Raw genomic sequence first — 24437 nt, 5'->3', positions numbered from 1 at the left:
GCCAGACAGCTGCTGTGACACATATGGAGTAGAGTGAAAAGACATGTTGCGCCTGTAAAAGGGAAGCAGATCGACTGGGATTCAATTAAAAGGCGAGCCGCAGAGCTCCTTAGCGATTCTGTTAGGATGGGCGAACCGAAAGCCACCGCGGAGCCTGCGGAGGAGCAGGCCTTCAACTGCGAGGACGAAGCCAACGCCATCATTAACGATGTGAAGGCTCACGTCGCTGAGATCTGCATCTCCTCCAAACTGGCGAGCGATGCCACGCAAATTTACCTGAACATCCGGACCATCGAGAGCGCCACTTGCTGCGTTCAGGTGAGCAGTCGTGGCTTCAAGATCGTCTCCTCCCAGTACGACACCATAGACGAGGATAGCCGGATCTCTGCACTGCTTCGTAACGGACAAGATGAGGGCGTCGACGAGGAGGAGGAAGAGATATTTGAAACGCCGTATGCGCTGCTTGACAAGATCAGCCCCCGCTACGTTGAATCGTTTGGCAACCAGCTGTGCCAGCAGCTTAGAGCGCTGCAACAAATGCGAACCGAGTTCAACGAGGAGGACGAGGAGGAGGAGGAAGAGAAGTGATGGTAACCGGACTCCAGCTTTCCATCGAGGCTGTTTACTCTTTAGACAGACGATTTTAATGTTAGTTTAATTAAATGTATATTTTTAATGGCAGAGCTTGAGCTCCGACTTCCTACATTTACAAAATTGTGTGTCTGTGCCGCAAAAGTATTTTCGCGTGAGTTGATCACGCACTTCTCAATTCACAATATCCTTTCCTTGCTTAGCAAATAAATGTCGCTCCAGATCCGCGTTAGACCTTAAGACGTTTCAAGAATAAAGATTGTGATTGCAACTCCAGCTCCGTCAGTTTGCGTACAGTCGGCACCAGCTGCTCGACGTGGTCCTCGTAGCCGCTGCCAGTTCTGAAATTCTTTTGACCGTACACGACCTTGCCGTCGAAGTCATTAACTGGCACATCCATGGCCTTGTCCACCTGCTGGATGGTGATGTTCAAGTGGTCCTCGACTTCGGCCAGTAGGTTTGGTTCGTTGTACCAGATGCAGCATCCCCGGACGTCGGTTAAGTTTGTGTTGTTGCAGCTACGGCCGCGTGACTTGCACCACTCGCCGTGGTACCAAACCTTCTCCGGCACTGTGGCCACCAAACTGATGGCCAGCCCCATGCGTTCCGCCCTGCCCACACGTCCGATGCGATGCACGTAATTGGTCTTGTCATCGGGCAGCGTCACATTAATCACTGAGGATAAGAAAGTAAATTAATTGTTTCAACGACGGTTATTGTTTAAAAATTTGAAAACTTACTGAACGGCAGACCCGTAATGTCTAAACCACGAGCCGCCACATCCGTGCAAATCAGAAACTTGACCTGTTGCCGCTTAAACATTTCCAGGTTTTGTTTACGCTCCTGCGGTTTTCGGTCCCCATGAAGGCAGACGCACGAGTAGTGGTTTCCGCCTCGCTGGCGGAGATAGCTCTCCAAGTTATCACAGTCTTGCTTGGTGCGGCAGAAGATAATGGCTCGGTCCATATTGTGTTTCTCTATAGCGTGCACACAGTATTCGCCCTTGAGCAGCTTCACTGCCTGCGACAACGTCTCCTTCGAATGATTGCCCGGATGAACGTTGTCCCGGTCGTGGACGCCGTCGGTGCCAATGGGTTGGCGCAGCGACTGCCAAGTGGTGTCCATCTTCGGGTCGACTAGACAGACGACGTGGTGAACCGTCTCAGGGACAGCATCCTCCCCCTTCAGATCCACCCAGGTGGGGAAGTGCATCAGGCGCTCAGCCATCTTCTTTACCTCAAATGCGTGCAGCGTGGCCGAGCAGACGACCATCTGCAGACGGCGACCATCCGAAGTAATCTTGGGTATTTGTTTGTGTAGACGGTCAATCAGCTCGGTGTAACCCTGCTTGAGAAGTGCATCTGCCTCATCCAGAACAAAAAAGCGGCAATGGGTGAGCAGGACCAGGCCACTGTTGATCATCTCCTCCAGCCGCCCGGGCGTGCCCACCACTATGTGGGTGCCCTGCATTAGCTGCGCCTTTTGCTCTTCCAACCTCACTCCACCGATAAGCAGCAGGGAGCTAACCTCTGGGTTGCTCAGGTGGTATTTAAACTTCTCGATCTGGTTGTATGTTTGCTCGGCCAATTCTCTGCTGGGCTCCATGATAATGGCCTGGGGGGCGTTAGGCGCCGGTTTGGCGGACGGTGCTCCAGCTGCGGGACTGGTCAGCGGATTGGCCTTGCTATGCTCGGGTCCAGCCTGGCAAGCGCCAATGAACCCGTTACCCGGGGCATACTTGAAGTCAGTCTTTCCAAAGTTGAACTGCATTTCGGCGTTCTTCAGCACCACCGCAGGGTAGAAGGTCTCCTTGGCAAGGTTGTCCGGCAGGCGGAAGGCTACGCCCAGGTTCTGGCCATTCTTGGCGAAGCTCACCTCCTGGCGTTGCAAATCGAGCAGGCAGCCGATGACGTCTGCCTTGCCGAATGCTTCACCGTAGTCATCAAACTGACGGTTGTTGGACTTCTTGCCGGTGCCGCCGAATCCAAAGCCCATGCGACAGGTGCCCAGGTCGAGGTTTGCCTGCTGTGTAGACCAGCCCACACGACACAGTCCCTCGTCCGTTACCGTGGCCTCAAAGTAGAACTTGCCCTTTCCGCGAACGCCAGTGGTGGCCCGACATCCGTGCCACTCCTTGAACTCCCGCGACTGGCAACGCAGACCATCAGGAGTGACGGCAAGCGCGTTTCCTCGGTCGAAGAAGGACATGGTCCACGGGGACACAGCTCCTCCAACTGCACCGCCCATTCCAGCCTTTCCCTCCTCCAGATCACGCAACGTCTCCCATACGATTTGAAGAATGGGCAGGCAGAAGGCACCCGTTTTTCCGGAACCAGTTTCTGCGGCCATTAGCACATCGCCGCCTCCCAAGATCAGGGGAATAGCCTCAGCCTGGACATCAGTGGGCAGGCTGCAAATACATGAATGTGAAGGCAATTGGCAGACAGAACTCATTTTTCTTACGTCCAATCCAATTCATCTGTGGCCCTTCCCAGCTCCGGAAGCACACCAAACTCTGTGAGGAAAGACAAATAAGCAATGCACACCTTAAATATTGATTTTTACTTACCTTCGAATGCAGTCATTTTGAGAATACTTCACAAATCCCGTTTTTGGTCTGCCTCTCGAGAGCCGGTTGATTTATTTAGTTCGAGATGCGTTGAATTAGTTCAAATTGACAGTGGTTCGTGGTGAACTAGATCGGTGACTCGAAGTTCGGGAACTTTTTAGTGCTGTAAGCTTGTGCAGGTCAATGAATTATTTTGAACTTTATGAAATACAAACGCTGAAGGGTAGAACCTTGAGTTCGTGCAATCATAATATTTTAATTTAATTCTTTACAGCTTGTATGTTTAAAAAGATAAGAAGTCTCGGCTAGCCGAAAATAAAAGTTACGCAAAATTCATTCACTTGTCGCCTTTTAAGAAACAGCTGATGGGTGTATAAAGCTAGCCTGACATCACTGTTGCTTGCTCAAAATCAGTGGTGCGAAACGGCGATTGGCAAACAGCTGTGATTTTGGAACGCTGGCCAACACTCATATTTGTATACGCGTAAAATCGCGCAGATTTTTTGTTGTGCTGTGGAATGTTTTGTAAAAGTGCTAATTGGGCGAGGGAGATCATGTAAAACTGGGCGTAACCCACAAAAGCTAAATGCACCCGCACCCGACCGCAGGTTGAATTCGATTTTCCGCACCCCTGCTCTTGCTAATGCACTTTTCCGTTTGCGCAGTAACTTTTCACACGGAGGATGTACTATCCAGTGGGCTGGCCAAAGCGGGTGGGCCTGGCGCTGCCCGGCGAGAGCGCCAGCATCCGGCACATATGCTGCGACGCGGTGAAAATACTCGTGGCCGCCGTGGGCGACGACTTCCTGGGCATCTGGTACGCGAATCCACTCATTCCCATCGCCTACTTCCGGCGAACGGAGGACTCCCTTCGCCAGTACGGGGCCAACCAGCTGATCGTGTGGAAGCCGGACTCTCGGCAGCTTGCCCTGCTTACCGCGTCCGGCTCCCTGTTGTTGTACCAACTGGACTTCGATGCCAACGGCAGTGGAATCCTGCAGCAGATAGATCCGCCCGCCGCGAGCCTCAAACGCGACTCCGCCGAGCTGTTTATCAAGGAAAACATACCCCGACTGAGCCTTCGCGAACTGTGCAGCGTCACCTTGGGCTCCGTCATCACCACTGTGTGCTGCATTAGCCTCAGCGAATTACTCTTGGCCACCCAGTCCTGCGAACTGCTGCGTCTGCAGTGGACCGAACTGGTGCACGCAGAGAACGACCTAGAGTTGCCAGCCCTATCTGCAATTAAGTTGCGCGACATTCCCTTCTACGTACAGCAGCAGCCCCAGCAGTCCGCGCGGAATGTGCCGCCCCTGAGCAGGGACTCGTACGTAGCCTCTTTGGAATATTCGCCGTTCATTGGTGGCTGTGCAGCCGTCTTCAGCGACCGACGAGCCGCCTTTCTGATTGCCAACCATCTCAGATTTGAGACCGATCACATGCACGGCTTCTGGGTGCCGGATGTTGAGGATGCGAGTGTCTGCAGTGTCAATCACAAATTCCGACTGTTGGCCTATGGTCAAGAGAGCTCGGCGGTGAATGTGTACGCAATTGATGATGCCACCGGGGGACTAGAGTTTTCTCATCGCCTTATCCTCACTGAAAACGTACTCCCAGACAGCCTGGGTTCGGTAAACGAGCTAAAGTGGAGCCCTGACGGATGCGTCCTCGCTGTGAGTTGGACAAATGGAGGCCTGTCCCTATGGAGCACATTTGGAGCATTGCTCATGTCTACTCTGAGCTGGGATTTCGGCCTTAACGTAGATTTGGTTCGTCAGAATCCACTCAAGATTCGCCGGCTCGAATGGTCAACCGAGGGCTATCAGCTTTTCATGCTAAAACAGCATCCGGAAAAGGACAAAAGCAATGTGCTTCAGCTGCAGTTTGTGAAGAGCGCTCTGAGTATGAACCCCTGCATGACGACGAGCCCTCACATCCTGCTGCAGGGTGACGACTGCCTGTACCTCAACCAGGGCAACAATCTGGAGCTAACGTATGCCGGAAGCCATGGAACGTTTCCATCGAGCGGTGTGGGCTCTGATGAAGGCATTTCCGGTGATGGCGACTGTCTGGAGTTAAAACAAAGCCCGCACACAGGCAGCATTCTTACGGAGAGTAAGTATTGGACAGTGTTGCAGCTGCCGCTCAACTATGCGGCGACAAACTGGCCAATCCGATATGCTGCTATTGATCCGGATGGACTCCACTTGGCGGTGGCTGGTCGCACTGGGCTGGCGCACTATTCCCTAGTGACCCGGCGCTGGAAACTTTTTGGCAATGAGTCGCAGGAGAAGGACTTCGTTGTCTCTGGCGGCCTACTCTGGTGGCATGGCTTTGTAGTCATGGGCTGCTACTCACTTCTGGACCGCACGGATGAGTTGCGTTGCTATCCGGCAGACTGCAAGCTCGACAACCAATACGGACACAAGCTGCAGGTCCGAGCACCAGTTATTAGCCTGAACTCATTCCGACACCAGTTGATTGTACTCACTGCCGATGGAATAGTGAGCCTTTTCAATATGTCGAAAAACTCCGCGTACGCCCTGGATATTGAGTGCGCCTATGAATTGGACGTGAAGAGCATTTGCATCCATCCTGCCTGCATTGTTAGTCTGACCGTGACTAACCTCAAGAACGAGCTAAAGCCCCAGGGACAGCTGGGTGGAGATCAGGCAGAGACTATCATCGTGAATGTTTGCGGCCGCATATTGATGATACAGCGCGATGCCGGCGAACAGGTATGTTTGACGGATATTAATTGTCGAATTGCTTAAAGTTGGAGAGATGCAAATCATTTGTACATTTAATCTGTGTAACTAGAATCTTTTATTTGAAAATATCTGTTGTTATCGAAGCAACCATTACAAGGAATTTGAATATGCATCTTTTCAACTTTGCGGACAATTATTACGAAATATCATATTTAGCAACTAAAGCCAAAATCCATTTTTACCAAATAGGTCCCAAACACCTTGCTGGCTACGTGCCTGGCTAGCTGCGTTGAGGTCTTCTGGCTGTCACACTCCCTGGAACGCTGTGCGATGCGTGACTGCCTTTGGCTTTACTCGGGTGCCCACGGAATGCGCGTATGGCTTCCAATTCTGCCGCCGGGAAGGGAGCGTCGCGAAGGAGAGCAGGTCGGCGCCCAACGTCTGCACAGTTTTATGTCAAAGCGAATCATGCTGAGCTTTCCGCTGAAACTTTATCCGCTGGTCGTGCTCTTTGACAATGTGATCGTTCTGGGGGTGGAGAACGAAAGCACGCTTTACGCCAATGAGCAGGGCTCCCACTTCTCTCTGCCGTTCGCCGTGATGGAACGCAAGTCGCAGATCTATCTGCACAAGGTACTTCGCCAGCTGATCAAGCGGAATCTGGGCTACTCTGCCTGGGAAATGGCACAGTCGTGTTGCTCGCTACCATATTTTCCGCACGCCCTGGAACTGCTATTACACGAGGTTCTCGAGGAAGAGGCTACTAGCAAACAGCCCATCCCGGATGCACAGCTGCCCAGTATTCTGGACTTTATAAGAGAGTTCCCCGTCTACTTGGAAACAATTGTTCAATGTGCCCGCAAAACGGAGATCGCCCTGTGGCCGTACCTATTTTCGATGGCTGGTAAACCGAAGGATTTATTCCAGATGTGTCTGCAGTCGGAGCAGCTGGACACGGCTGCGAGCTACTTGATAATCCTGCAGAATCTGGAACCCTCTGTTGTTAGCAAGCAATATGCCACCATGCTGCTTGACATTGCTCTGCAGCAGCGAAAGTGGGAGCTGGCCAAGGACTTGATCCGGTTTTTAAAGGCTATAGATCCAAACGAGATCGACTCACCGCGGTCGTCGATGGTGGTGAATGTGAAAATTGCTCCTCCTCCCCAGGTGAATACACAGCAGCAAGTGAACCAGAATGCGGATGCCTTTAACATGGTTCTGGGTCCCATTGCCAGAGAGAGAAGCTTTTCCACCACGGTGACTAGCAATCTGCCCAAAGACAAGCAGGCATCTGGGACTCCTGGAGTTGCACCTGTGACCGAAAGCAGCAGTGCAGGAGCACCCTCGGTGGTGCGTCGGCGGTCGACTAAGCAGCGAGAGACGTTCTGCATTGATCTGATACTGCAGCGCCATGCTCGACAACTACTTCAGAGCCGGAAACTAATGGACTTAGGCTACATGTGCGCTTATCTGGACTTTCACCTTGTCAACTGGCTTTCGCAGGAATCAGAGCGGGCAGCCAAGCTGGATGATTTCGCCGGCGCTCTGAAGGCGCTCCACGAAGAACTAGAGCTCCCCAGTCCATTTCCGACTGCGGTAAAGGACGACTTTGCTCAGTTACGCGGCAGTCTTCGACAGACAGGAGGCGGTGGATCTTCGCAAACGTCAGAGTCTGGCTATTTCAGCTTGGCCACACCCAATGGAGCCGCAACACAGTCGCCACAGCTGCAGCCAAGCATTAGGGAAGAGGAGGAAGAACTGCAGCAGCCTAGCTCCCTACCAATACTTAAGACGCGTTCTGGATCGCAACTGTCGTTCGATAACTTTCGCTATCGCCGGCTGTACTCGCTACCGGCATCAGAAGACGACCTAGCTGTGGATATGCTGCCTCAGAAGCTGTCCATTAAGCTGCGTTACTTGTTGCAGCTGTTTATCGAGGCGAACTGCACGGACTACGCGCTGGTTCTTTCGATTTTGCTCCAGGACGCGGCTTCCATCTCGCGGATTGTAAACGGAATTATCCGAAGCGAATCGGTTCACACCTGTCGGCGCACGGAATCTGCACTCAAGCAATTAAGTCAGAGCACCTTTGAGCACAGCGGATCTTTGTACCGGGGGTTCGTCCTCACCTTGCAGCCGCATGTTTACCTGCTAGAACAGTACATACAGTCTCTGGGGGATGCCACCTGCTCGCAGCAAGATGCCGGCCCGGGCACCGAGCAAGGCGTGGACGTCACCACTGGACTTCAGGGGCTGCAGAACGAAGAGGGCGAATTTGTGCCAAATTCACAGCAGGCGAACGGAAACCAATGGACTGTGGGGGACCTTAACCCGAATCACCAGCGACTCACGCGGCACGCAAGTCTAGAGTCTAACGGGAATGCAGCGGGGGCCAGCGGTTCCTCCGCCCATTCAACGCCCACCCAGCGCCAACTGCCCCGGCAGAACAGCCGCGAGCGGGAGGGCTGTCGCCTCATGTAAGCCCGTAGCCGTTAGCCGTAATCCCTAATGCGAGAGGCGTAATCCGTACTCCACATACTCAGCGCAAGGACGCAGATACGTACTTTTTTGTAGGTCCGTGGGTAAAGCGTTTTGTTGCTGTAACTCGTTGTTAAAATTTTCTGTTAATTGTAAGCCAGCGTACACACTCACACAGGGTTAGAGAAACGACCGGATGGAAACTCACACGCAGACAACGAAGCGTCGCCGGCTAAACAAAACAAACCGTAAAACCGTATGAAGCATACGCAACGTAATCCATAATTTAGTAGATGAAATTTGCTGCAATATTTGTTAATTAAAATTATACAAACAATATACTTAAATATACAAATCAAATACAATTATATTTTTACTAATAAATGAAACCATTTAACAATAACCACCCTTGTGTTCTTTAGTAGCTCGTTCAGGTGTCAATTCGAACAGATTAATTTTACTGTGATGAACCTGAAAACCACTACGAATAAAATACAAAATAGGAGGACATTGGTTTTATTCGAAAGTGAACAAGAGGTGGAAATTAATTGCCAAATTCTTTCGTACGGCTTTGTGATAGGCCAACGTAACATCTTTCAACATCTACATCGGCATCTGTCAGCTGATGCCGGAAACCGGAAATGGTTCGTATTTTCAAGTTTCCTTGATTTTCGTGGGATCAAAGGCCATGCCATTCACCCTCGGCGACTATTGTGACCTGGCAGGTTGACTCTGCGACAACGTCGGTTGTAATTTGTTCGCCCGCTGCTGCTGTAAAAGTTAATCGCTGTGACTGATTCATTACGTGCCCTGCTTGATTTGGTAATGCAGGTGGTAGTTAGGATAGTGCCAACGCCGGAGTGCTGTCCCTCCCAGTCGAGTTTGTGTCCGTGTTGTGCTGCGCTTTTGAAGTTTTCCCCCAAGTTTCCGGATTGCCAATTCACAACGCTCGAAACTCACATGCCCACTTTTACTACATGCACTCAGGAAAATAATAATAAATAATTATTAAGAGGGACTAAGAAACTGTCGACTCTCGATAATCATTCGAACTCGATGAATGGTTTGCTATTTCATTTGCTAGATTGAATTTATGATACCCGTATCTGCCATGTATATTCCATATATCATGCTAAACATGCTAGCCAGCACCTGGATTTTTGTGGAGTGTGGAAATCCGAGTCTGAGGATGGCAAACGCGGCAGGTTACAATAAAACCGTAAGTCTTGCTGGGCGTAATCACTGTAATGTTACGATGCGGCAGGCGAAGTCGCAGAAGTTGCGAGCTGCCTCTCAAAAGTCGAGGCCCCCGGGGCGCAATATTTAAGTTGGGAAGCAGGAATCCGTGTTCAGCGCATCCTTCCGCATCCTGGCTGGCTGAAATACAACTATTGATGCTCCACCGACGCCTCGCCGGCCTACGTTCACTTGGGGAGGTGGGCGCAGCGGCAGCACATAAATAAAAGCATCAACACCAGACACATTGCAAGTTGCAGAGGAAGTCGTCGCCGTCACCGTCAAGTGCGCAGACGTTTTTTGGAAAACTTTTCCGAATTCCTTATTCTGCGGACAATAACAACTGTAATAATGCCGCAGACAACGCAGCACCCAGCTGCAACAACCACGGCAGCCACTACAATGTAATCAACAACGCCACATGCGACGCTCGTCCTGCAGGAGCTATTCGGGGCGTGGCAGGGGCGTCAAGTGGCTGCCGGCCAGTCAAGGGTTAAGGATGCACTTGGATAACCGAGGGTTCTGAAATCGAAACCTTCCGCGAAGATTTAACAGAATAGCATATATAATGTATATTATTGCATCAGCATTCATTAAACTATTTGGCAAAATACTGCTGCTTTGGTCGTGCTGTGTTCCTTTTGTCACTCTGCATGGCATAAGAGAGTGTTAAATATTTTATTCAATATAAGAAACAGCTCTCAGGAAATCAGCTGTATTTATATTTGTACATATATGTACATTTTGTTAGGCTAAAGCTGATTTTCTCGCAGTGCCGTTAGCAATGCATCCTCGTTTATTGTGGGCGTAGTAGTAACAACTTTTGCCAAATATCCGATGGAAGTGGTAGTTGCCTTGGCGATTTTGATGAATTCCTCAATAAACACACTCACAGATGCATGGATGTGTGCCGTTATGTTCGTATGCATGTGCAATTCAGTTCGTCGCTGCAACTGCAAGTTGCAACAGCAGCCGGAGTTTATTGCAACTGTGGCAAGTATCGCTTTGTGGGATGAATGGCATGTAAGCTTGTTGCGGTTGCAATAAAAGTCTGCACTAAGTCCTTCCACGTGGAAATGTGTTCTGGCATTTTGGTAAGCGAATCAATGGCTTGTCGATGATCGGCTGGTAATGGAATTTATTGCGGAATTCTGTTTAAGGAGAGAGGATTGAAAGATGGTCTTAATTATATACTAGTTATGCTTGGAATCCCCACCTATAGGGAAACCACTTTGACAACTAGTTACTCTAGGTCAAATTACCCAACTCAATAATATAAAAATGGACATTTCTAATTGATTTGAAAGCTTGCCAACCTTAAAATGAGAACTTCAAGTACAAGTACAGAACATATTGAACGCTCCCATTGCTTAGCAATCAACATGCAGCAATTGCTAACTTTATTCAGAAAGCCATCTGAATGCAAGGGACGAAACGGCGTTATCTTCAAGTACATTTCACTTGCTTTTCAATTTGGGCCAACACACATTTTGTTTATTTATCTTGGCACCCTGCGCTGCTGTTGTTTGTAGCTACTCCTCCGGTAATTTCTGTTGTTATGCGGAAAGTTTTTGCGAGTTGGCTGGGGTGAAATTCGTTTTAAAAACCCGAAACCGAAAACAGTTTCATTAGCATAGATTACGAGTCATTCAGACAAAACAACGGCTTGCATTTCAAATGAACTTTAAAGCAGACTGACGCCCAGGATACATGACCCATCCTCATCCTCTCCATTTGGGCTCCCTTCCGCTGAGCAGTTCAATGGAAGGAACATGGCAGTGCAAGTGCCGGGTTCTTCGCCATCTGCAATGACGGTTCCATCGAGTCCTCTAGTTTTTGGTGTAAAAATTTCTAAATTGTACATTCATTGCATTTGCATTTTACAAGTAAATCCCCAACTGCCAATCTAATGCATGTTGCAAGCGCTTCCCGGACTCGATTCCGCCGTCCGTCCGTCTGTCTGTCTGTCTGTTTGTTTGTAGCCAGCCAAGCGTCTAACCATTCGGCCAGGAACCCGATCCCAGCCTGACCCCCGATCCTCGACCTTTCGCTCGTGTCCATGCCGGCGCTTTTGTGTAAAACACTAAAAAGTCTGCACTTCTCCTCGATTTTCGCTCCCCAGCTGTCAACTCCGGCGCAGCTTCAACTTTGAACCAACACGGGCGGAGAGCCTCCCAAAAAGCATAATAAAAGCTCAAAATGCAGGCGGAGAAGGACGAGTGCCAGTAGCGGAGTGCCGGCCAACTTTTCCCCCCAAAATCAAGGAATCAACTTACTCCGCAGTCCATTGCGGGCGTCGGAGCTCCGTCTCCATCTCCAGTGCAACTCCATCTGCAGTTCTGTTCCTGTTGTTGTCCCTACATCGTTAGCTGCATTGAAGTTCGTCCTGGCCCCGGCTCGCCCATCCCTTGGCCCCCGGAGGCAGCTTCGTTCCCGGAGCCGGCGTTCGAATTGCTTTTTGTGAGCATGAATAGATAAATATGCTGAGCAGTAGCACCAACTGGAAGGTGTCGGCTCCCGGTCCTGTTCTGACTCCCCCCGCCTTTTTATACCCTTAGCAGAGGGTATACTGATTCCAGTCAGAAGTTAGCATCGTCTGTCCATCTTCCCGTATGACCGACCGTTATCTATCCGTCCATCTGTAAACTAATCTCTTAGTTTTAAAGCTATCTGCATGAAACTTTCCCAAAGTCGTTTAATATTAGTAAATACTCGTAATAAAAAAGTAATATTAGTTTCGTTGTTTTTAATCTTTAAATGTTCACTTTACACTAGTTTTGTTTTAATTTTATATGTCCCTTGACTTTGTTCAATGCGTCCCCTTACTCAGTATACATAAGACTTTTTTAAATATATAATTGCTTTAAGGGTAAATAAGCTTCGGCTAGCCGAGGACAGCTTCTTTTGTTGTTTTCTCTGAATTCATACTGGGCCTCGGATCGTCTGCAAAATTTGAAAACCACAAACTTTCTGGACCACTGTGAAAAATATTTAAACAGTCATCATTCTCCTGCGAAATAGTTAGTTATAGTATAGTATTTAAGGAGCAAGGAGGATTTTGTAAATACCAGGTTCATTATTATTCTTATTTAAATATTTTAATAATATGAAAGTACCAGAAACTTTGAATGATGAACGTTGAACGTTTTTATTGATGTTTCTTCCGATAGAAGAAGTTATGTAAACCGCGACAATTGGTTAGGAGTCTTTTCCACCTCAGTAATATATAATACACCAATCAAAGTAAATTTATCTTATAAAATATTTTATATATTATATATTATATATATAATAATATATTACGCAAAGTGAATAATTCAAATTACTAAGGTCCATACTAGTAACCATGCAGTTTTAGGAAGTTAAGCTAGATCCCTTAATTTTACTTTAAATACTATAGACTAGTTCTATATTATCATAGACACGCATTGATGAGTAAATCAAACAATTTTTCCAGGATATACATTCAGTTTGTGGGGCCTAAAAAGCGATTATGGTTAGGACGATGACAAGTCATTCTGGCCAAGGATATCCGTATAATTCGCAGGTTGGAAACGTAACCTTCTGTCTCAACGAATTTAGTACAAACTTTTATTTCGGGAGTAAAACAAAATCCCTCCAATAATAACGAAACACTTTGTAGCTATGCAAAGTAGAATCACAGCTGGCTAGAGAGCCTTTCTGTTCTCCTAGAATCCAGTTCGAATCCAGGCGAATCTTAATGTGTTTCTAACTTTCTTGCAGTGCTTGAGTTTTCACTTTGTTGGGTCGAGGGGCTGGGGCGTCGTGTGGAGGTGTCTGAAGATGTCCATCGCAACTGTCGAATTTTATTTATTTCGCTAAGGCCAAAAGCTCACAATAGAAACGTTAATGGCAACGTCCGACCCCAGGCAGGGATCCATGGGTGTCCGTAACGGAGTTTCCGTTGCTTCCTTAAGGCAGTGGCCCCACTTCCGGCCGCACCCACCCCGCTGGACCGCACATTACCACCTTGCGGATGGATGGATAGTACATATAATGGAGGGCAGGGGTTGCATGTGTGGTGTGCCCTGTTCTTCACACAAAAGAATTGCCAAAGTTTTGGTTGTTGTTTCTACCAATGCCCCTCCTCCGCCTTGTGCGGGGGCAGGTGTGCGTGTGCCTTGTAAATGTTAATGCCTTGTGCCCTGCTCACCTACAACGTACCGCTGGCCTGGCGACGGAGTGGGGCAGGTGGGTGGATGGGTGAGTGGGTGTCTGCCGGAGCAGCGTTTTATCACGTGTCAGCAGCAGCATTGACGTTGACTTGGCTCGTAGTCTGCCGCACGCCTCTTGGCAGGATCTGCAACCTAACCCAGATGGAGATGGGGATGGACACGTGAGGAATGAGCCAGCTCATGTAAATCACAGAGGGAAATGCCACGATTTTTCCCCAGCTTGATGACAAACGGGTTTTTACAAATCATGTGGCATTTTCGTTTATTGTGCTCCGGGGTGCGAGTTTGCATCATTACACCTTGCAAATTGTGCTAACAGTAACGTAATGAGGAATAAATATATACGGAAACAGGCAGCTCTTTAATTACGTAAAAGCAGAAGTGGTAATAGTTGTTTAAATTATTGTTACATATCTTGAAAATCAAGTGTGTATAATCAACAGTAAAAGTAGTAATAGTTGTTTAAATCAATGTTACATGCATTGAATAATCATTGCAAAAATTTCGTTTTAAATTTCCATGAAAGTACAAGTAAACAAATTTGTCATGTGGTATCTGGCAGCCACAGCTTCCTCTAGAGGCAGCCACCAAGTGACCCCTTGAACCAATAGATAAGCACCCCGAGGTCAGAGGCGGCTCCAACGCAAAGTAACGTAATGGCAAACGTAACGTGACGTGACGCGGGCATTAAAAGCAGAAATACTTGTCAGGAGCAGGAGGAGGTCGACCCGCCGCACAGCCTTTTCTGTCATTGAGGTGCAAAGTTTAGCTCATTAATTCATTAATCAATGTGTCTGCGCCGTGGCCCTTGTGTTTGGGTATGAGCTGCGTAGGCGGGGACGGGGCGGTTGTTGTGCGTGTGAGCAAGTGCGTCTGCTTTGTTTTGGCACTTTTGGACGAGCAGCACCTGTACATAATGGTCTTTGTTCTACGCCTCGTCGGCGGGTGGAGAGGGGAGTGGAAAGTGGGTGGAGCTGCTTACGTCTCGTTGCACACCCAAAAATGAAATGAAAGCTGCAGGAGGCGGAGGGGAGAAGGGAGAAGAGCATGACTGCGAAAACTCGAATGAAGATTTATGCTTGCTCCAGTTACCATTCGCCATTAGCCATAGAGCCACCTACTCCTCCCGCTTTTCGTCAATCATCTCCGTTTGCTAGTTTCGTTTCGTTTTCGTTTTCGATTCCGATTTCATGGCTTTTACACGCGCTTTTGGCCAAAGAAGGCGAGGAGAACTAGGGCGAAATTTATGCAACTCACTTCCGTGGGAACTAAAAAGCCATTTACGCAATACAACAGCACAAAAACTTAATTTCCTGCGCCATTCTGGCGAGTCCGGCCAGCCCATCTCCCCCAAAAAGCCACCTCCTCGTGACCCGCAACATATGCCGAAGATCATTAACTTGCCGGGGGTGGCAAATGGGATGGGTGGACGAAACTATGGCTGGCTAGATAAACTGCAATTTCGTTGCAACACCTGCGAACTGCTTAAGTTTTACCAAAAGCAGCGCCAGTTATGGCCAGAGCAATAAGCTTCATCCTGCTCCATCACCCCGCCTGTGCTTCGCCCACGTCGTTGTAATCCAGAAGATTTCACCCTTTATGAGCCTCTTTGGGTATCAGTGTATCGCTGGGAGTCAGTGCATCAGGATCGGAGGGGTGGTGCAGCGCATAACACTTAAACAACATAGCAGCAGGCCATGAAGACATAAAACCCCAGCCGACAAAGTAACCAAGGTAGCTAACTTGGCCACAGTGAAGTTTCCAATGAAGTACGACCTGGACTTCTTAGTTGTCACTATATTTGAGGGATCTCTAAATTAAATATACACAAATTAAAAATGAATAACTTATCTTATAGTGCACTTTTTATATAAATATTTGTTCTAAACAATATTCTTTTTAGAATATGCCTGATTAGAGTAAAAACCTTTGACACACTCACATGAAAAATTAACCAAAGACCTGAGTTTTCGACACATTTGGTCGCCTGGATGCACTTGAGGAAGTGGAAAAGTAAGCAGAGGCTTTTGGGTGTGTGCTTTTCTTAAGATCATTTATTGCAGAATTATGCATATTTTTATTACACTCGACTTGCATAAATTCGGGCATTATTGCACTTTACGACCAGCTGCTGCCCTGCACTACGGGAATGCACGCCACATGCAGGTGGTTGGCATGCAATGTCGGAATCAAAAACCACAGACAGACATAAAGGGACCGGGTGCATCCAGGCGTGGATGGGGGCAGGTCTCGTCATCGGACTCGGAAGGCATAGATTTTGGCATGACTTGGCTTGTCACAGAGGTGTCCCTGCTGCACCTGTCCTGGCCGCACCTAAATACCTCTTCGTTCTTCGTCCTTAGGCCCTCGCCCAAGACTTTTGTCGAAAATTTCTGTCACTCGGAAGGTCCTGCCCCACCCAGTCGTTCCTTTCCTCGATGATGTTTGGCAGGCTGCTTTGAAATTTAGATTTTTATTACTCGTGTGGGGTGGAATGGGTGGATGCTGATGATGAGAGTGCTGAAATTGGCTTTCGTCTATTAGAAATGCACAGTTCGGCATTATTTGGCATATAAACTGTGGAAATATGCTAAAATTTCGGCTGGCAAATGCCCAGGTATCCAGGTATCCAGGTAATAGGGTGTGTCGTGGCTACTGGCTACCATAAAAAGGGTTAATGGCTATAGAAATGCGAGACTTTTCAGCAGGAATTGCTGGGGAAATTATTGAAATTCTTTTAGGTTTTGTTTCCTGGTCCGTCCTGTTGGCATTGCCACTCGAATCGAATGTGACAGCATTTTACATTTTATTTCTATTTCTGCTGCATAATTTCCACCCTTTCCACCCCCTGCTAAGTGTTGGCTTACAAATGTGGCACGCTTTTAGGCTCGCATTATGCCAAGTGTTTGAGTGAGTTTCAAGTGTTGGGTTCGAATTTCCCAATACCCATTTGAACATACACCCTCCCACCAACGAGCTACCAACTTATGTGGCTGCAAAGTTGCCGTGCCAACTTCATCAAGGGATCGAAAAGTGTTAGGCAAATGAGATTTGATAGTTTGCGGGGTGTTGACGAGGTAGCTGGCGGTGATCCGGTTGGGAGAAATTGGATTGTGAGGATATTGATGGGTGCGATTGAAGGTGTTTCAGCCGAATTGCTTTTAAAGTCCTCTAATTTAATGCTCGCCACAACGCATTCGATTGGCCTGAGTTCATTAAGTATACGCACTGCTGGCAATTTGCCAAGCCGACACATAACTCTTATTCTCTCTGCCCATTGGGATTTCGATGTTTTGTTCACATAATTCCATTGAAAGCCATTTTATGCAATCGAATATTGTTTTCGTAAAAAATTAAAGCATTGCTTAATGATCATAAAAAGTTGGGGATAAAATGGCAAACGATTGCAGATTATATATCGCAAATAATGACACGCCCGTCCAACGCCGACACCCTGAGCTTAAATCCCTGGCACATTAAACGCTTTTTAATTCGATTTTGTGCGATTTTTATTCTGCCGTTGTTTGTTTGCGTCTTTGAGGCTATTTTATTATTTGTCGGTGTCCCCGCGGCCGAATCGGAAAATCATTGTCCTGCCATTGAAAATAATTTAATATGCAAATTATTATAAATGTGCATCACTTTGCAGAGTAATTTTAATAACTGCAACTGCCCGGCCAAAGCAAAACCAGCAAAAAGGACTTAAACTGATTTCACACAGGGCCAAAACCAACCGCAATCGATGAATCGCCGCGGCTAGAAAGGCGTGCTGAATGAATAAATAAATAAACAAACTCGCTCACTACTCGAAATTTGAGCTGTTTATATCGGGGCACAAACACACACTTTTTATGCACTTTGGCGATAATTGTTTAAATACTCTCAGGGCTTGGTCAGAAAGTTGACAAACTCTCCGTCGCACTGGCTCACTGCCGTTTTTCCTCTTTGTTTGTTGACACAGTTTAAGTGGCCATGGCAAATGTGCAAATGCGTGTTTTAAATGGTTAATTAATAGAAATGGTTTATGAGCTGAAAAGCGATTTTGCCTTCGGCAGCCTGCCCAAATGATAGAGTGCAACAAGCTCTGATAGGCAAATTGATAAGCTTTATATATGTATAGCTAAAGGCTCCATAAGAGCCTGAAGAGCGCAATGTGATTTCCCGATTGATTACCCTTAAAATTCGAGTAAATATTATAATTTACCTTTTTTATATGCTTGCCAACTAATGAACAAAGTTTTGTATTACATGGTATTTAATATTTGTATTTATTGGTTTTTTTATGTGTACACACCCACTTTGTTGGGGACTTCGACAAGCCCAACAAGAATAGCTATCTGAATAATGAGGAAGAGTGCTTTAAAGATCCGAAGATCACGAAGTATCTTACAATATACATTGAAGAACTTTTCCAAATTACAAAGATGAAGTAAATGGTTAGCTCATAGCCCCATTTCCGTGCTCCATCCTCCTAGAGCCATTTCGAATCTCGCACTGGTTAAATGTGGGACAATTTTTCACCCGACTTTATTTCAATATTATTTTTCCTGGCTGATTTCGCCTTTCGAGAACCATTGCTTTCGCGTTTTGGCCGGGTTCTGCCGGGTGTTTGCCCAGTGCCACGCCCAGCGGCGTGGAAGGCACGCGCCTTCCATGTGGCACAACTGCAGAACCCCCATTGGTGGTCTCTCCCGGCAATGTGTTTGCGCTTTAATTGAATATAAATGTAAATTAATGATGCAAAAATAATTTTTGCTTCGAGGCTTACCTCGCTTTTACCCGTTTTTCCGTTCGGCTTGTTTATATTAAAGTACGCGCGTACGTGTGCGAAGTCGCCGAGCTGCTGTTTTTGTTGTTGCAGTTTATAAACATTTTCATTTGGCAACGTTTTCAGCCTTTACAGGCAGTTATGTAATTAATTTGCATTTAACTAAATTTGCATAAATAAATACATAGGAATTTAAGAGGGTATATCATAATCTACCTATGCACTAAAATATTTGTACGAGTACCCGAACTTTTGTAGGCGCTACGAAAACACAATTTCAATTAAAAAGTGGTTGCCAAAAATTGAACTATTTTTTTTAAATCCATTCAAGTTGAACTTTTCCCAAGACGGTCAGCTGAGACAATGAAACACGTTTAATTTCTATATATATATATGTATATATATATTTAATATATATTTTATTTTATTGTTTGTTTTGCTTTTACTTTTTCGGTTTTCATCATTTGTTGTTATAGTAAAAGTTGCTTAGCTTGCGGTTTAGTATATTACAAAATTATTTTAGTGAATAACTTAAAAACATTCATAGAGAGTAGTGGTTGTAGAAGTCGGAACTTAGCTCACAATCAAACAATGTAGTTCACAATAGATACTCGTAAATGATGTTCGTCCGACGTCCTTTTGTTCTCCTCACTCTGCTTCCGGTTCTCAATAATCATTATCATTTAGTTCGGTATCAAAAATGTCTGGTTTCTAACTGTGTCGGTGTGTGGCTGTTCGTGAGTTTTGATTTGGCTGTGAGAGTAGAGGCAACCGCTTGCTTTTAACCTTTGACAGATTGAGGTAAGGTCGAGCTCAGCTTGAGGTCATTCGAACTGAAAGTGTGCGGGCCAGTTGGCGGCGACTGAAGAGCGCTTAAGGAAAGCCCGTTAGGGGATTTAGTGATTTACTGGTATTTAGGAGGTACTAACTTTGGTTTTTCGCTGTCCTCGTACTCAAGTGTCAAGTACAGTTGCCTCCGTTCTCGCAGAACTCGATTCTGATGTCTATTGCTTATAATCAAGAGTTGTTATCCTTTTATCGGGCTGTATTTAAAGTTCCTTTCAGGGGATTGATCTATATGTTTGTTCGGGGGACAGCTTTGGGTTACTGGGTGGTTGGGCTTAGCTATATTTATCCGTACGTTACGATATATTAATGTTGGTATGCATATGTTTATGTATCTATGTGGGCCTGTTTGTATGTATTTCGTTTCATGCAGGGCTTATACACAAATACTGATGATGTTTCTAAGATGCCGGCTATGTTAGTTCTCTTTGATTGATGTATGGTATGTATGCTTCTTCGATCATTTCCTTTTAGCTCCTGTGTCCTCGTATTCAATATGCAACTTTTCTACTATGGCTAACGACAATGCAACTACAATTTTTGGGGGTTTTCTAACGACACATTTAAATATTTTTGCAAACTGCTCTACTTTAAAATAGTTTTTGTTTTACGCTTTAATCATATGCAATTTCATATCTCTTTTAATCGGCCCGTTCCTGTTCCCATTTGCTTTCCCTTCTTCAATTCCGACCAGTAATAGATCGATTCACTTCCATTTCCGTTTCCGCCAATAGGCTGCCCAAAAAAGTATGCTACACGTTTCTTCCGTCGATCGTCAACTATGCCTTACTGTTATCGTTTGCCTAGAGTTAGAGTATTTGTTTAGCCTACCTCTCGATCTTCCTATTGATAGCTATGCGTTTGCTCATTATTGCTTTTACTTTTACGTTATTTCTCATATATATCTATTAAGATTAGTTTTCCTGGGATCTCCCGCTGCACATGCCATCTTGGCTTAGGGCTTCTTTTGCTATGAAAAAATCAAGGTACACACTAAAAATAGTTAGGTTTTGTTTATCGCTTTAGGTAGGTTGTGTTTTGTTTTCGTTTCCCGTCTTTCCTCATTTTCACATTCATTCACTTCTTCGCCTTCCCGCTTCCGCAAAATAAAAACTTTCAATAGAGGGCCTAAGAACATATACACAAGTCTTGATACTACTAACATGCTATATTGTTTTCTCAGTGTGAGGGTGTGTTTCTGTGTTTCTTACTTAGCCATCTTGGCAGCCTCCAAACTGCATCCTAGTGAACCAAGCAATTCTTTGCCTTTTTCTCGAGATGCCTTTGAGCAGATGAACAAAAGGTGTCTTTGAGACGCCGGCAGAATGGGGAAACAAGTTAAACGAGCTAATTGGGTCAGTTTTAAAAACTTATTAGTTTCCTGAATGGAGTGCCCCGCTTCACCTTTTTCTGCGCCAACAAAGGACCATAGTCAGAGTGGGTCAAAGCGGAGTGGAAAAATGTTAAATGCTTATAGACGGCTAGAAGACAGAGCCAAGTGGCCGTGCCGGACAAAGCATTGAGCCACCAGAGCCTGAGAATGGCCGAAACCGGGCAGAAGAGATGGACTCTAAAGCTGCGCTTCGGGTTTCGAGTATTCTGCTTCTATCGTCCCGGGACCATTTCGGTCAAGAAGCCCGATTCATTGGATTAATCTGCGTAGAATCGCGGTCAGGATGATGCAGCCCCTAATCAGCTTGTGTCCCCGAGACACCTTTCCCCGACCCCTGGTCTCCATTTCCGGATACCTTTTGCTTTGCCAATGCGCTTCTCCGGTGTATTTGTGTTCCTGTGTATTTAGCTTTATTTGGATTATTTTATTTTAGCTTTCGTCTGGTTCCCCTTTATTACGTTTTGTATAAGTAGTTTTTGAAACTATTTTCCGACTTTTTTATCGTTTCTATCGCAAGTACATTTTCCAAAACCGTTTTTGTTGTTTGCATTTCATTAAATTATATGAATACATTTCCCTCCGTTTTTGTGTGTGACTGAGTGTGTTGTGTGTCTGTCTGTTTGCCAGTTGGCCAAACTAATTTTCAATTGGCGAGCCAAAGAAGGAATGTTTTCGTTTTAGTTTCCTTCCGCTGCCTTTGTAATTGTGCGCCTTGTTTTTGCCCAGTTTCCTCCTCTGCTTTTTCCGGGCAAGAAGTTTAATTAATGTGCCAAACAAAGGTAAAAAGAGGCAACGGAAAAAGTGGCCAGGTTGCTATGACAAAGGACACAGCGGGCGAATCGAATGCCAAAACTATGAAAACGATGTCGGTTGCTCATCGCTCCTAATTAGACCTAGTTGGGGCTGCCGGCACGGCTGAAGGCGCCGGCGTTTAACTGGAAGGCATGGGACTCGGGATGAGATGAGGGTCCATTAAAAAGTTACCCGACAAGTGGGAAAACCTCAAAAACAGGATGGCCCATATACTATATAAAGGCCGCGTTTCTGGCTGCAGCAAAGTTTTACTTTTTCCGCTAACTGGGATGTCAGTGTGTGTGTGCGTGTGCGTGTGTGTGTCTGTGTGAGGCAAACTTTTAATAGTTAAGCGCAAAAAAGTGTTTCCTCTTTGCCGCTTGTTGTTTAAATGTTATTTTGATTGTTTCAACTTTGCATTTGCTTTCTGTTTACGCCAACTTGCCACTAATCTTAGTTACATCAGTTATCCTAAAATATATATGATTTGTATATATAGCGTGCGACTGTTCGCGATCGCTTCAAGGGGGCTTATCATCATCTTTTCTTTTGGTATAAAAATGTTCTTCTTTTTATCGCTTTATGCTTTTCTTTATTTGCTTTTTTATTTCGTTTCCTTCTGTTTTGTATAAAATACTCACATTCACATTTACAACTACGAACCACGTAACTACTTATAGATGTATGGTATTGTATATATAGACTTTATAGTTATAGTTATCGTATGTGTATATATAAATGTACTTTATATTTATGTCGTATGTATATGGTATATTTTTACTACTTCGAGCAGATCTTGGCGGCGCCGTGGAACACTTCTAAGTGTCCCCTAACTGTCTATCCGCATCCGTATGTAATTAAAGGTAGAACCTATAGGGACATCCAATACTACGCCTAGAACTGCTAGAGCCGATCGAGCTAATCGAGCTGATCGAGTTGATCGAGAGTCGTACCTAATCACACACCCTGTATAATGCTTCTCTCCACCTTTCCATTTATCCAATTAGTTTCCCGTCCTCCGTCCGCTAGATTACTATTTATTTACAACTTAGGTCTAGAAAGTTATAGCCTATCGTGCTAAACGTAGAGTTATAGTAGAACGACAGCGAGTAAGAAAGAGAGGAGGCAACACTTTGAGTGTTCTGAATATTTATGCTTCTTTTCCTTAATTTCGTTTTGTAGTTGAAAGAGCAGGTAGATTTGCATTAGGTAACTGAATGAAACTTAGCATAAAGCGCGAGTGTAGTGTCATTTGAATAGGTTAACGAAAGGAATAAGATACATGCAAATTACAGTCAGATTGAATGGATAGTTGTGAGTTGACAGCGTTCCCAAAAACGAATAATCAGGTGTCAAAATATATCGGTTCATTTGCGTCCTTACTGCAACTTGCCTTTAAATCAGCCTAAATTACTAAATTTAATTGTGTGAGTTAGCTCTCGCTTTCCGTTAATTAATTTCCCTTCTTAGTCTTTTGCAAAACAGAGTAAATTCATCCAAGTCTTTTCTAAAGTTACGTTTAACTAAATCCTTTCTGTCTCTCTCGATTTGCTTCTCTTAAATGGACGTATAAAGTTCATGCATGCTTGTGTCTTTGTTTGTGTGTGTGTTTTGCTTGGGTGATGTATCTATGATTCCGCTCGAACTTAGTTCCACCTAGTAGCTCGGACTAAACTTAACCGGGGGAGGGATGAAGGGCCTGATGCACGCTCCTCTACTTGCCACTTGATGCCTTTCCCTTCTACGATTGTTTCTTGCAATGCCCAACAAAACCCATCAGACGCTCAAGCTTTACATAAGTCAGACCCTATATGTATACATAGATATCTAAATATAGGTGTATGGTTTATATCTGTTATGGTTGAAGGAATGACTGCTATATATGTAGCCACGGTGTATATCTATAATATCTGTATCTTTTACAATTTCGCATTTTGTATATTTTATAACGACAACAACAACTAATTATTGCTTTTCGGTTTTTCTCGACATGGTATTCCTTATTTATTAGTTTTTTTCATATTTTTCATTTTCTTGATTTAGTTTTTGCTTTTGACATTTGTTTTTATTTTGTTTTCAGCTTAGACTACTTAAAAAAATCATTAATAATTTACTAAAACTCTAGAACAAAATCAACAAAACTGTGGAGGGAGGAGCTTAAATAAATGGGCGTCAGGGACTAGCAGGTGTACGGGGTTGGGGGTCTGGAAAAGCTGTTATACGCTAGCTTATTATGAATATTTCATGTTTTCCTCCTTTCCGCATTTTCATTCTGCTTCTATTTGTATCTGTATATGTATCTGTATCTGTAGTAGGATTAAGAGATGTCATTTGTAGTTAGAGAGAGAGCTGTAGTTGAGTTGAGTTGCGTTTGCTATTTCAGTACCCTATTTTCGCTTTTCACTGATTTTCATCTGCACTTCAGCTGTATGGTTAGTTTAGTGTATTGAGACGGTGGTGCCTGTGGTGCTGCTGCTTCGTCTGCCGCCGAATCCCTTTCAATCCCCTCACGTCCTGAGCATCAGCAGAAGCCACCAGGACGAGGCGCCCAGCCAGAGCAGGCAGCTGATGAAGTGGCGCCCGCTCCCGCGGCTCAGGCTGTGGACGTCGGTCGCCGAGCTGCGACTGCTCCGCGCCGCTCCCTCGATGATGTTGTTGTTGTCCAGCTCGTGGAGCACCGGGAGCTCGCTGAGGTCGGACGCGGGCGGCGGGGCGGTGCGCTCGGTGGGCGGGGCCAGGGGCCGCTTGGGTTTGCACCGCCGGTGCTTCTTGTACGTCTTGGTCACATTTATGCTGTAGCCCTCGAGGAACTCGGAGCCCTGTGGGGCGATAAAGAGAAGGAAATGGCAAACATTAG

At 45.9% G+C, this 24437-nt stretch overlaps 4 protein-coding genes across 4 annotated transcripts in view; 2 read left to right on the top strand and 2 right to left on the bottom strand.

The window, feature by feature from the left end:
• LOC117140482 (GSK3-beta interaction protein) lies at positions 1-867 on the top strand. The gene has a single exon (XM_033303432.1). The coding sequence runs from the start codon at positions 127-129 to the stop codon at positions 586-588; it is 462 nt and encodes a 153-aa protein (XP_033159323.1). The 5' UTR covers positions 1-126; the 3' UTR covers positions 589-867.
• Positions 650-3271, bottom strand: LOC117140479 (ATP-dependent RNA helicase Ddx1). Its single transcript, XM_033303429.1, has 4 exons — positions 3161-3271; positions 3055-3106; positions 1332-3001; positions 650-1266 (listed from the first exon to the last, which is right to left on the bottom strand). The coding sequence occupies exons 1-4, from the start codon at positions 3174-3176 to the stop codon at positions 821-823; spliced, it is 2184 nt and encodes a 727-aa protein (XP_033159320.1). The 5' UTR covers positions 3177-3271; the 3' UTR covers positions 650-820.
• A 344-nt stretch (positions 3272-3615) lies between these two features.
• Positions 3616-8752, top strand: LOC117139804 (guanine nucleotide exchange factor subunit Rich). Its single transcript, XM_033302427.1, has 3 exons — positions 3616-3768; positions 3826-5898; positions 6121-8752. The coding sequence occupies exons 2-3, from the start codon at positions 3844-3846 to the stop codon at positions 8350-8352; spliced, it is 4287 nt and encodes a 1428-aa protein (XP_033158318.1). The 5' UTR covers positions 3616-3768; positions 3826-3843; the 3' UTR covers positions 8353-8752.
• A 10999-nt stretch (positions 8753-19751) lies between these two features.
• Positions 19752-24437, bottom strand: part of LOC117140829 (MOXD1 homolog 2) — a 113609-nt gene continuing 108923 nt past the window's right edge. Inside the window, exon 11 of the mRNA XM_033303936.1 lies at positions 19752-24399. Coding sequence (XP_033159827.1) covers positions 24088-24399 — 312 coding nt within the window. The 3' untranslated portion in view covers positions 19752-24087. The remainder of the gene's footprint in view (positions 24400-24437) is intronic.

The sequence above is a fragment of the Drosophila mauritiana genome, chromosome 3L (assembly GCF_004382145.1).
Source record: "Drosophila mauritiana strain mau12 chromosome 3L, ASM438214v1, whole genome shotgun sequence".
In the NCBI taxonomy this organism is placed as follows: domain Eukaryota; kingdom Metazoa; phylum Arthropoda; class Insecta; order Diptera; family Drosophilidae; genus Drosophila; species Drosophila mauritiana.
Note: the sequence above shows the minus strand (reverse complement) of the source record. Positions and strands in the feature narration are given on the sequence as shown.